We start from the raw sequence: 13,692 nt of genomic DNA, 5'->3' as shown, positions 1-13,692 counted from the left end.
TTACCAAAATATGTGTTTTGACGCACCGCAAGCCCTTCAGGCTGAATTGACAGGACATGTCTGCATGGGTTTTTTTCTTGTTTTTTCAGTCTTGTGTGTGACATTGCTGCTGTAGAAATAACCATCTTTGTGTCTTGTCTTTTGGCCTTGTTGTTCTTGCAGATGTCATCTGCCTACATCAGATTTGGACATGTCTGGTTTTGTAATAAGCATCTGACTGCTTATTGACTAAGAGTCAAGATCCCCTTGATAAAAGCCGGAATAGCTTCGCTCCGTACTTCGTGAAATTGATTCTAATACCTCACATGAAACTGAATCTCCTGTTGGTAGCATTTAATGAGGAGCTCCCCGTGGCCACTGTAATGGAGCATTTGCAGTTGTAACTAGAGTAACCATATTGAGTTTCCCTTTAAGTCTGTCTCACTACATTCAGTTCATCAGAGTCTGTGATTTGCCCCCTCAACTCCATTACTGGTCGTGTTGTGGTTTGGACTGACGGTTTCTTAAAAAAATAGCTGGAGAGCTTGTTCATAAAGGTGTTAGTGGAAATGAAAAAATATCTAAAAGTTCAGATTCCCTGATGCGCAGGCTATGCCTGTAAGACTCCTATTGCCTTCATATTAAATAATTTTTGTGAATAATTTTTTTAAATATTTCTTCACGTCATTATGCAGGCCGCAAGTAGGAGTGACATGGGCCGCGAGATTGAGACACAGGCATTAGAGCCTCTCAATGCGTATTTTTTGGGTTTCCACCGGCGTGGAAACCAAAAATAGCGAGGGCATAGCCTTATGAAACAGGAAAATACCGTTGTGTAATCCATTCATTTCAACAAAGTAACTGTATTCTGAATACCACCTTTTTAAACTGTAACTGTAACGGAATACAGTTACTGATATTTTGTATTTCAAGTACGTAACGGCGGTACATGTATTCCGTTACTCCCAACACTGCTGACGCGTATATCATATTCATTTAAGGAGAAGTGAGCACTGTGCCTATGCAGTTATTCCACAAGTTGTCTTTAGGCTTTAGTTGCTTTTATCCCAGTGAATGCTATGGAAATCCAACTCTTTTATATTGAGACAAGTTCTGATCTGTACATGCAACTTCCTACTACTCTGCAGCGCAATTAAAGTTCATCTGGTGAAAACGATGGGACAGAAGCTCCTGTAGCTCTTGTAATATGAGCTGTGTCTTGGGTGTCACACCTTTTTTCAAGAAAGCAGAGATTACCAAGAAATCTCTGTTTTCTTTCAGTCCAACGCACAGCAGAACAGGTATATGCAGCTCAGATATAGCGATTAAGCTTTCTGAGAGTGTTGGTGTTAGCGCCTTACTAACAGCCTCACACATGAACACCCTGAACTATCAAAATGATCATTTGCTTCCTATGAACAGAAACTGAAAGATAATCATGCAGTCTTTCGTTTTGACCCTTGGCACTTATACACTTTGTTATGAATGCGATGTCATTGTTGCATAATCATGCTTTGTGTTGTGTGGAGATAAAGACAGCTGTGTGCCAAAAAAACCTCTTAATGCCGAGTTCAGGTGAATCAGTCATTCATAAATGAATTCAAAGTAATTTATGAATGACTGATGAGCTGACAATAGGACAGATGTAAAAAGCATAACGATAAGACAATAAGGCTGGAGAGAGAGACTATCAAGCATGAAGATATTAGAGTGATAAAATAAAATATAAAATTGAATTCATATGTACAATCTGTAGGCAAGGGACAAGAATTTGGTACATGAAACCTTCTGGTTTCTGTTTAACCAATCACATTTGGGCAGGCTTTGAACTTTTCATACACCCTGCTGAACCGTTCATGTGGACATCAGCAGATGGCATTACAATTGGTGGACAGGCTCATATATTACAATAGCTCAGTGAACCTGTTGCAAAGTAACGTATAACATTTAACAGATAATTTGAGTGATTTAAGATCACTTTTTCTGTCACTTGGCTTATTATTTCATTTAGCGTGCTAATGCACACTAATTTGAATGCGCTTTCTTTATCCTGATAGGTTTCAGCTGTGACCCTGTGCTGCCGCATATGCATGGAGGCTGATCAATGGAGGCTGTTGCTCTGAGGTCACAAATCATCATTTCAAACCAGCGTCATCGTCTGTAGCCCAGAAGACTGCCCTGAATTCACACCGGTGCAGGCGCATTCTGTTCAAGGAGCCTGGAGCTGCAAGACTAAAGAGAGAGAGAGAGAGGAGAAGAAAATAAACAAGTGTTATAAAAGACGCTCTACATGAATTCACCAAAAACCTGAAGGGAAATACTGCAAGTTGGCTGGCAGACCTTAGGAGGCATGCGGACAATGAGTATGGCTTGGCTGCGTCTCTCTGCCTTCATTGTCCTTCTGCTTGGTTGTTTTCATACGGCTGTCACGGAAAATGACGTAACTCCACGCCTCACCTTTTCTTACAGTAAGTTTCACAACTTCTTCACAACACAAAAACAGCCACTTTACAAATTACTTTTTTTTTTTTTTTTTTAAGTAGGCGTGCTTGGTCCCAAGCTGCACTGCTATCCCATATATGCACATCACACACAGCAAGCCTGCAGACACACCAGGCTCTCCTCCTCTCTCGGTGAGCCGAGGAAATGTGAGGTTTGGAGATGCCTGAGGCTCCAGCTGGAGCGTCGTCGGATCCTTTTGTGCGAACCGCAGCACGTGGCCAGCTGTCAATAAACAGTCATCAAGACTGGCATTGTTGCATTCTCTTCTCTAGGTGCTGCTCACAGCTGTCTAGAGGTAAAAGTTTACATAAGTCCACCTGGGAACTTAAATCATGAACACTCAACAGAAACATCTGTTTTCTGCTGAGCTGTTTAGTTCTACATTTGCCACTCTCACTTTCTGCTTACAGATCTGGTCGTCCAGTTCCCGGTGGGTTCCCTATTTATTAACCATGTCCACTGAAAAAAGAAAAAAAATCAATGCACTTCTTATGTGTCCATTGTAAGAGCTAAAAGGATTTCGAGGGGTGAAATGGTGTTTGTCTCCATCATGTAAATCCATGCTGTGAATGGCTGCTCTATCAGGGTGGCTCTGACGAGTACCTGCAGGTCAGACAGTAATTACAAATGAACTGGCCCATTGTGTTTTGACTTACTAAGGACAAGTGGACACAATCTCATGAGCGCTGAGAGTTATTGCTCTTATATAATCAGTTTTTTTTCTGTTTGCTTGCAAAATAACTTTGAGCTTAGGAACCTTTCACATTTCACTCTTAAACTATGGTGGAGATATAGTTATATTCGCCCTCATGTATTGTTTTTCCGATGTTCTGTTTTCTCTCCATTGATAGGTTGAGCCACCGGCACCAAGAACTGCTTGTATCCAATTATTCAAATGATATACTGGTACATTTAAGATGACATGTTGACTTTGCACATTAATTGTGCTCTATTATCTCCACAGAGAATGAAACAAAATGATGGATTGTGGGATTGGTAGAGGCTTTCAGTGATTGATCTGCAGTTAGTGACTCATGTTCAGGCGTCATTAGAGTTACTTCAGGGAGGATTATGTTGATAGATGCTGCTTAGTAATCTATTACAGACACGGGTAGAATTTCCAGTTTGGAGCGAATTTTAAGCCGACCGAGCTTTTACATAGATGCCTGTCTGAGCTTGTGCCTTCCCCTTCATGTTGGACCTCTATACAAACAGATAATCTCTCTCACCTCCCAGCCTCAGCGAAGCCCATAGCTTATCCCTTGTGGAGCATTTCACAACAACACACACCATCCATCACTCACTGAAAAGACACTTCACACTTGGGCCTGTTCTTAAGGAAAGATTTGCTTGGAGGGCGTGCTGCTGGTGTTAAACAACAACTTTTAAAGCATGCGTGACGTGACTGTCCAGGAGATAAGCAGGGAGGGTTTTCTGTCCTGCTTCGATTTTTATTATTGGGGCTTACCAGGCTTCTAGTCGGTCATTAGCTTCTTTTATAGCAGCATTTATGTTGCTGTAACTTTAACCTTATTTATAACTTCATGAAGGGTCATGTAGATAATAATTTAACAACAGAAATAATAATTATGTCCCTGTAAAACTTAACAAGCAGTAATTTTACTCTTTGTTGACGCGGTTAAGAGGCCATACTTTTGTAAAATGTACTAGCTGATTTGAAAAGCAACTCTGACATAGAATTTGTGGAGTCACTGGTATTGTTAGTGTTGAAAAGACCAGTTTTATTTTGTGGCTTAAAGCAAAGAACAAGTATTTTTCTTTTTCTTTTCTTTTCTTCAGCAGATAAAGGTTAAGAGGGCCTGGTGACAAAAGTTGTCCTGCTGTGGTAGTGTCTGTTCTGCTACACTGACATTTTCCAGCCTCCCGCAGAAGGGCTTTGTCACATTGTATTTACAGTATCAAAGCAGAATGCAGTGCTGCAGGCCTCAGGGACCTGACTTTATACAGCAGAAGCTGCCTGAACTCATCATGGTTTCTGGTCCTCCCTGTCTTTTCTGGATGCCAGTTAGCTTGATGGCTTGCGTGCTTAAATGTAGCACTGTAGGCGGGCCAGAGTCCTGCCTGGCTGATATTCATCTAGTACCATATTTGTAGACGGGCTTTATCTCTTACTCTCTCGGTCTCCCTATCACTTTCTATTTGTCTCTCTTTCTGTCTCTCTCTCTCTTTCTGTCCCCTGGTCCCTGCCTATGCCTTAATGAAGAGGGTAATCTGCCATGAATAATGAATGGGGATTTGTATGTGTTATGGTGTGAACACTTGTCTGGTTCTCATTATGCGCCTATCAGGACGGATCATGGGTTCGGGGAATAGAGCCCGCATCTGCTTTTCTCTCTGCTTTTTTGTTCCAGGCTTTAATGCGCACCATGTTGAATGGCTTAGTGTGCTGAGCACTATTTAAAAGACACACCTATAAGCCTTTTAGTTGCCCGTCTTTTCTTGTTGAACCGTTCAGCCCTCTTCCCACCGTGTGACAGTCGTGCTTTAATTTTGTTTAAGGGGTATGCCCACAGTCACACTAGGGAATAAAGCATTTTTAATTATTTAAAAGCTGTCGTGTCTGGGCCAGTTGAATCAGCCACTCTCGAGTAATTCAAAAGGACAGTGGTGTCAAGTGAGATAACGACTTCTCGATACTATGTTGATGCCACATAGCTGAACATTGGTTTCGTGATGGTATCAGCGCTCAAGCAAATGTGATTACATTGCCTAATAGAGACGTGTAAAGTTGTACTTTATATTAAGACTATGTAAGTAAATGGTAAAATTAGGAAGGAAAATGTAGTAAAAATGCATTTGTCAAATTTTTAAATGGCATTTCAAAATCTAACTAATGCGACAGCTTAGTCTTGGTCTCTAGCTTTTAGTAGGGCCTTACCTTCAGTGTAAAAGTGTTGTTGTGAATTTGCACTAATTGGTGAATTGGTGTATTTGCACTAATTTCCTTATCCACAGTTAATGACGAGAATAGCTTCAGTTCAGCTCTTAAAACAAAATGACCCTAACAACAAGTAAAGAGTGCAACTCTTAACTTTTGTGCAGCTGCTTCACGTCATTCAGTTTCAGGGTGTTGTGGGGACATAGTGACTTTTCAGTTTCTCTGCTCCTTCTGCAATAGCACAGCGTGGAGTCTGGCTGTTCAGGTCTGAATCTGCTGTATTGCTAAAAACAAGTCAAGACCTCATGTACAGTCTCTTTTTTTCTTGGTGCTTCAGCACTGTTCATAGTAGGGGTCAGGGTGAGTTCCCGGTGAAACCAGCAGCTGGTTTACATTATAGTGGTTAATCCAGGGTCAGCTTTTGTAGCTCCCTGACCTGCAGACTGTCTTATCAAGAGAAAAAAAGGATCCTACAGAGCTGAGCTGTGTGAGGTTTTTTTTTTCTTTACAAATGACTGATTTAAAGTATTTAAATGGTAACAGATTGAAGCCCCAGCGTGCTGTATTTTCCCTCTATAAATTACACCACCAAAGCCTGTTATGGCTCATCCCTGTTGCACATATTTTATCTCTACACTTTCCTCAGAATTTACAATATGCCTTTCCAGACTTTGCTTCCTAATGTTGTCTTCAAATTTACCACCTTTCTCTGCATGTGGATGGTGCTGTGGAGACAATATCCTGCTAACGAGATGCAGCCCCACAATTTACCAATACAAACAGCGTGCTCGCAGCTTGCCTAATGAACCTCCCGGTGGATCGACCCTCTTGGCCTGTTGTCTTAATGCATTCCAGATGCTTTAGTCTCAGTCCTTCAGCTTCCCGGGTCTGCTCTCCCACACAATTACCAATTCAGCAGCAGCTCTTAGTAGCTAGTTACAATTACTTGGGATAATGTAGTTAGAGCTCCAGTGTGGGCTGTTTTTATGTCACCAGACTATGCGACAGTAGTAGGAGCTCTGACCCAGCAGGACTCTTCTAATTCTTCTAAAAGCAAATGGCTTTACAAGAGTTCATCTGTTCTACCCTGAGCAAAGTCCTTGAACAAGTACAGTAGACAGATAAAGACAAAGGAAAGACATTCGTTCCGGAGAAGTTCCTTTCCTGCTTCTTCTAAATGTAATTTCCTGCCTCTTATTTTTTTTTACAAGATTATCCAAATGTTGAGGCATCCTAGCTCATCTGGCAATCCTCACTCTTTAAGAAATGAATTACATTAAATAAACTGAATCAGTGTTTTTACTTTACTTTTACTCACTGGACCGATATGTAGGGATGGATAGGCACTCAGTTCTGTAAAAAAGTAAAAAGCTAACTCCCATTTTACCATAGAGGGGTCTCATCCCCCTCACTTTTTAGTTAGAGGCTGATCATGGTTGCCAGATTTAAAGTAAATCGGGTTTTTTCTACATAACACTGATTTGGCTCTGCTTCTGTGTGCATAGGTGTAGTGATGTTTTCCTCAACTGTTGTCATTCGTGCATCCTCTTCTGCCTATTCAACCCTGTTTAAATGTGCTCTCTTAGGACTATTACTGGCAAGTATTCTTCTTCTTCTCCCTCAGAGATGGGAATGTAGGTCATGTTTGTGGTCAGAAGACTGGAAATGGGGCATATGATGTCCTTTAGAGAGGATCTGTCATGAGTCTATTGCTTGCTCTTGAAGGCGATAAAGAGACAAACAGGGGTGTATTTTCTGGGTCATCTTCTAGTGAACCCTGACATTGTACAATTCCAAGCAGATTATCAGTAAAGTCAGGTGTTTTGATAGGGACATTATCTTGTGGGGGTTTTTTTAAGACACCTTTTTTTGCTGTTCAACATATCCAGTTGATGCAGAAGTGGGGATGTTTTTTCTTTTTTTTTCTAGAGTTCTGTGGAAAGAAAACAGGAACAGGTGGTTTAAATGAAGTATGCAATCGTCTGATCTCCTGAACATACAGCTGTAAGAGCTGATAAAACAGTTCCCTTATAAGAGGGCGCTGGTTGAATCAGCCTGTTATCATTGCCCTACAAAACAAAGGGACTTAGATCTCTGGCATTAGAGGACACATTTCTCTACAGTTGCTCTCTTAAAAGGATGTTCTGCATTTTTAATGATCGTTTTTTGGGACCAATCAAAAAAAAAGAAAAGATGCAAAAATGCAGAATGACTTCCTGAAGCAGAAGTTGCTATTAATTTTGTCTCTAAATAGATTAGCAAGTTAGTCTGTGCAAGTATTTCAGTCCATTTAGCCCTTTGTCATTTGCACAAATTACTCTTAATTACATAATAATAGCAATAATCTAATATTGCTTACAGATGGCAGAGAGGGTGCTCTTCATGTACTTGTAGAAAAGGTCACAGATGAAGGGATTTAACCATGCTCAAAGCTGCTATTTCAAACCAGAGATTAAGAGGTCAGGCACTGACTTGGTGAAGTTTAAAGCCCTCTATAAGACATCTGCCCGCTGGCTCCATTTTTCGTGGTGCGTTCAGTTGCAGCTCGACAGCACGACATTGTGTACTCATTCTGATCAGTCCATAATCAGCCTACAAAAAATACAGCGGTTGGTTAGTTTTTTCTTTTGCTTCTTCGTCTTTCCTTTGATTTTTTTTGATTTTTATTTTTTGAAAATTAGCTTCCTGCCTTAAATATCAGTTTACCCAGGAAACTAAGCAAACAAACAAACACAAAATGAATCGCCTATCCCTGATGGTATGTATCCATCCATATAATTTTGGATTTACCCTTTGAGCTTTCCGCCAAATATCAAATACCATGACATTTAGGTGTGTGTATAATTTTGTTTATGAAACTACAATTAGAAAAACTAGGCAATAATTTGTCTCTCCAGAAACAATGCCTCAGATTCTGGGGCTAATCCACAGGCCTCAGTTTTCCTGGGGAGTTTTTTCTCCAGTGAGAGTGCTGAAAGATCACAGAGTTGGCCATTGTTCCCCAAATGTTGGCTCATGTTTCATTGTTTTTTCTAAGATAACTTACTGGGTGACATGTTAGAACCTCAGCAGACAAAAAACATATTTGCTCATCTAGATTCCCGTAAGTGGAAAGATCAGTGTTGAAAGAAAAAAATAACATAAAGGTGTAAGACCGTAAAAAAAGTACAAGTGTGTCTTCATGTAGATCATCCAAGTATTTATAATGAATGAATGCGAGATGCAAGTAACTTGCATGCTGTAAGGTTTCTATAACCAACCAAAAAAAGGGGGGGGGGGAAGGCCTAAACCACTTTGATACAAATGCGCCCTAAAAATAAGCCCATCTGTTGGAGTCATGCACTTCAAAGTAGTCAACACCTACTTTTAGGGACTTCCATGAAAAAGGTAAGATGGACAAGGATGAAATGCTGCAGGATGATACTGTTGTTGCTGTTCTAGTAGTGGCACAGTGGCCACTTCTGACTTGTTTCTCTGTCACGGATACAAAACCTTCTTCCTTTGAACTCGTCTGTCTGTTTCCTGGTGTACACCACAACATTTCTGGGGCTGCATTGTCATGAAATGACCCGTCGCAAATCAACCTCAGACAGTCAAATAACAATAGAGCGGATTCTTTAAGAAACTGTGGCATATGTGGAGCGGAGGGAAAGACAAGTTCATGCAGGATGCATGCAGCTTTTGATGCTGATTTGGTATTTATGAGAGCCATTTCTCGTCTAGCGTTTTTTGTTTTTTTGTTTTGTTTTTTACAGTGCAATCCACATTCACCCATTTACACACACATTCAATAACCTATTACACTCTCACACACAATATCTAGCCCTAAGACGTGCTGGTTGAAGGAGCCAGGGATCAAAACGCTGGCCCTCTCTCCTTTGCCACAGCTGCTGGGGGTAAGAGTCTGTACACTGTCCGACCTGTGGGTTAGTCTATTCAGGTTTTGTGCTCTAGGCGCTATAATATCATAAAAAAAAACTTTTTATGATATTATAATTCTTTTTACTTGCAGAACATTGTGGAAAAAATGTACAGCAGTTTAAAAGAATCCATTTAACAAGCTGGAACCACCACTGAATGTTGAACAAATAATTGATTAATTCCGCCGTGAATCAATTAAAACGAGACTTATTGTTACATTGAGTGAATCAAATGATAATTTATGGCTAAGAGCCTGTTATCAACTGATCATTTCAGCAATAAAACTTAACTGCAAGTCATTAATAATCTGTTTTACTGGACAAATTAACTATAGCTCAGGCGGTAGACGGGATCAACTACTAATTGGAAGGTTGGCGGTTCGATCCCTGGCTGCTCCAGTCTTAGTAATATTAAGATATCAACCTCAAGTGAGCGAATGTTTGTGAATGCTAGATGGAAATCACTTAACTATAGGGGGGAGAAAAGAGCTTGTATGAATGTGTGTGCACTCCACTTTTATTGATATGATCCAAGTAGGCATGAACCTTGCTTGGACCGCTTCCCTTTCCAAGAAAACACTACCTACTCTATATAAGGTACTTCAGAGCAGCCTGCAAAAACTGGGCAGGGTTTGACACTGAGTAGTAAAACGAACGAACAGCATTTTTGGAAAAGCAAACTGCACTCTGGCGCTCTCTCAAACATCACTATCCTCGACATGCAATTCCTCGTGTAGACGGATACAAAAAAAACTGTGAAGCATCATCTGTGCCTGTTCCTTCCATTGTTCTCTTGTCTCGCGGATGCATTGTTGTTTTTGAAGCTGTCACAAAATTATCACATCACCTCATGAGTCTGGTTTGCTGCACCTTGTGCTGAACTCCTGCAGCAGAAAAGTGGGCACCACATTAACATTAGCATTCATTTGGAGTTGTGTTTCCAACCGTCCTGGGACTTTATGATTAAGATTCACTCCCCTTTTACTCCGTTTTGGACTCCAATGTGAGCAAAATGTTAGCTATTTTTCCCCAGTATTGCAGTGAAATTGAAGATGTTTTAAAAAAAAACAAAAAAAACAACCAGCTTGCTGCAAATTAAACATTAATTTTAAGACTGTCCAGCCGCTTCTGTAAGCCTGAATGCACCACGTGGTCAAAAAAATGATAAAATGTACCATTTAGCAATTACCGACTCCTCAGAGAAATAAAGCATTGTCAAACAGTTGGTCGCCAATAAATGATCTTTGTTTTCCAAAAGGTATGAAGCAAAAGCTTTGTATAGCTGCAAAACCCTCCTGGATCTCTTTAATGATATTCAATTGGGAGCCTTATTGTTTCTTTTTGTCATCTGTGGTTGCTAAGTATGACAGCGGTGATTTGACTCCAGAGAGTAATTGTGTAGATATTCTCCTCTGTGAAAATCCCTCAAAGCTTTTGTTTTGGTTGAGGCTTTGGCCTTTGTCTTTCCCGCTCTGTAAATCACAGCTGAATTTGCCCACGGCTCTGTGGGGAGGAAAAAAAATGGGGGGAACAGTACCGGCATGGAGCAGCAGTCCATTTATCCTTTAATGATAGTGGGAAGGAGAGAGAATGGCCCCCGTGGGTCCATGTACAGTACATGGAGGAGAGCCTCTTGTGGTTTTACGGACAGATTTAACTACAATATGGCTCACTGTTGCCGTGGTGATGGACCGCTATTAACATGTTGTTTTCCCAAGGGAGAGGAAGTCTCTCGACCTCCTGTACCAGCACACTAAGGTGAGGTTATATTAGGTCACATATACTGCAGGGTATGTACCACATGGTGAGCCTATTGTCAGTAGAACTTAATGGCTTTATCTGGACCGGATTAGTTTAATGCGGTGAAGTGCTATAATTTTAATTATTACCACCAGCAGTAGTGGGTTTAATACAGTTTCACTCTACTGTGCATGTGATGTTGTAAATTTGAACAGTGAAAAACAGTGAAAATGCATCACTGCCACAGTGGGCTGCTACTAGCAGCGACTCTCAAAGCCTTGAAACCCTACCACATTTAAATTTAAGTATATACTCCTTCATTTGGTGATTCGATGATGGCCCTAAATCTCCCACAGGTGTATTGACCCTTTGTGCCCCAGCAATTGTCTTAGAGGTGATCATTCAGAATAACTTTGTACTGATTTGTCCTTTACCTTGTCACCTGTGTACAGTGTAGATAAAGGCGCCTCATCATATCAGCTGATGTGACGAGGCGCTCTAAATGTTGTTGCTGGCTCATAGATCGGAAGTCCCCCGAATACATGAGAGTAACTTTCAAAATATTGTGATACGAATTAAAATAAGTGTGTTTTTTTTCCTTCTTGATGAAAATATGTTAAAACTAAATAAAGGGAAAGAAAAGCAATCAAAGGGTGAAATTGCAAACTGTTTGCATTACTACCTTTTTTTGTATATTTGTAAAAGTTGCATTTACAAATTTAGATTGTGTTCCCCTCACTGTTTCAGCTTTCATTTTCATTTTTTTTTTGTATGTGCTATTTGCATTTTCTTTTTTCTGTTTTTTTCTGTAAGCATTGCATTTTGATGTGGCACTTAAAAAACTATTTTCTTATTTACTTTCTGTCTAGCTTACAGAAATGTCACAACTTGGGTATATTGTGTTATTTCTTTAACTTCATTTTCTAAATCTTTAGTATTTATGCAGCTATTAGTGTCCGTACTCTTATAGTAGGTGGGTTCAAAGAGGACTCTGTTATTTCTTTTCTTTTTTTTTACAGTTCACATTTCAAGGCCTGAGATCCTGTTTCAGAACTTCAGTGACTAAGTTTCCATTAGCTCCTGGCTTCTGTTTATGCTGGCATGCCGCTGAGGCGAGTTGTTCACGTTGTGCTGGCAGTGAAGGCCTCCAAACTGCTGCAAGTCTGAGATACACATGGGCTTTTTTAAAGCAGCGATTAGAGGGAGTTAATGGTTTAACTCTTGGCTTTAGTCAGGAGTTGTTGGTGTGGTGGAAACAAAGCAATTTATTTTCCATAGTTGATTTAAAATTATTGAACTGTTGGAGAAATATGGGGAATTTTTCTGATGAGGTGCCAGTAAGATTTGGAAGCTGTAGTTTCACGTACTGTCCAAGCAGACAGAGAAACAGGCACATTCGTTCAGTCATTTATTTATTTTTGCAAAAACCTTCAGGTTTAACAAACACTGTGAGGCCCACATTATATGTTGCTGTTCATCTCATCTACTTGATATTCTCAGCTTCAAAGTCCATCTTTTTCTGGTTCTAGATGCTGAACATGTAGTCACAAGTGAGAGCTGGGTGGCTTTCTCTTGCTTTCACCCTCATTCTTCTCATTTTCACATCAGTTTTCACTGTGTGCTAACTGATGAAGTCAAAAGTGCAAAATAGCAATGCTCATGCAGAGATAAATATTCTATCATTTAAGAAAATCTTTGTCATTAATATTAAGACACACAAAAAGTCTCATTCTGTGTTGTGATTGCACCTTAATTCATTCCCTGTCTTCAGCAGTTTATAATATAGTGATCCGTCCCCTCATTTTAACCTGGACAAGTTCATTTTTGAATTATTACATGTTTATTTTTATTCCTCTGTCTGTGTTTTTGTTTCTGTATAGATGCAAAGGAGAGAACTACCAGAAGTTTCTCAGTGAGCGGAGTCTTCAACTTTACCTCTCTGCTGCTCAGTAGCGAAAACGGCATGTTGTATGTTGGCGCTCGGGAGAGTCTCTTGGCTCTCAGCCTCTCTGATATCAGCGCAGCCAAGCTACAAAGAAAGGTAAGAGTCAGTGTGCAAGCAGCTGTGAACTGCAATACCACATAAACTGTATTTATATGAATTCATTTATGATATGATCCCAGAGGTGTAGTATACGTAGATGGCAATAAGTATGCTAAGCTCCCAGTAGTCCAAAGTGACTATAACACACCTCACTATATGATATCTACTGTATGCAATTGATGCTATTTTTCTTCTGCAGCTTGCATGGAAAACCCCAGAGAGGAAGAGAGAAGAGTGCAGTTTCAAAGGCAAAGACCTGCAGGCGAGTGAACTGATGGTTTCATACACAAGTGCCTAAACTCACACGTGGCTCAAACACGACCAGTGCTAGATGGCAAACAGATCCAGGGCAGAACCCTGGACATTTCCTCTCAAGTTGAGACTTTCCATGCTACAACAATGGATGTTTTTTCCCTCCTTCCAGTCACAGTTTTCCACTTTTTTTTATGGCAGCCCCCAGTCACAGAGCCTTCAGTAAGGGTCACTACATTAGCAGGAGGAATTAGTGCTTTTACTTTACCATTTGAAAAGCTGTCGGATGGAAATGTATTCTTACTTCTTCACAAATTTCTCTAAACTGTTCTATGTTAGAGCATGAAAAGAAAAAT

At 40.3% G+C, this 13,692-nt stretch overlaps 1 protein-coding gene across 4 annotated transcripts in view; it reads left to right on the top strand.

Moving 5' to 3' along the window:
• Positions 1-13,692, top strand: part of sema4ba (sema domain, immunoglobulin domain (Ig), transmembrane domain (TM) and short cytoplasmic domain, (semaphorin) 4Ba) — a 57,136-nt gene that overhangs the window by 31,419 nt on the left and 12,025 nt on the right. For 3 of the 4 annotated variants that reach the window (XM_085461782.1, XM_085461783.1, XM_085461781.1), the window contains exons 2-4: positions 2,037-2,447; positions 12,921-13,081; positions 13,284-13,346. In XM_085461782.1, the coding sequence (XP_085317908.1) occupies positions 2,330-2,447; positions 12,921-13,081; positions 13,284-13,346 (342 nt within the window). In that variant the 5' untranslated portion in view covers positions 2,037-2,329. Of the gene's footprint in view, positions 1-2,036; positions 2,448-10,930; positions 11,059-12,920; positions 13,082-13,283; positions 13,347-13,692 lie in introns of those variants that run through there. The other variant, XM_085461784.1, reaches the window with a different exon arrangement.

This window comes from Copadichromis virginalis, linkage group LG7 (genome assembly GCF_057382275.1).
Source record: "Copadichromis virginalis isolate Kocher_CV1m ecotype Utaka linkage group LG7, C_Virginalis_male_GT1.1, whole genome shotgun sequence".
NCBI lineage: Eukaryota > Metazoa > Chordata > Actinopteri > Cichliformes > Cichlidae > Copadichromis > Copadichromis virginalis.
The sequence above is the reverse complement of the archived record's forward strand: the minus strand, read 5'-3'. Positions and strand labels throughout refer to the sequence as shown.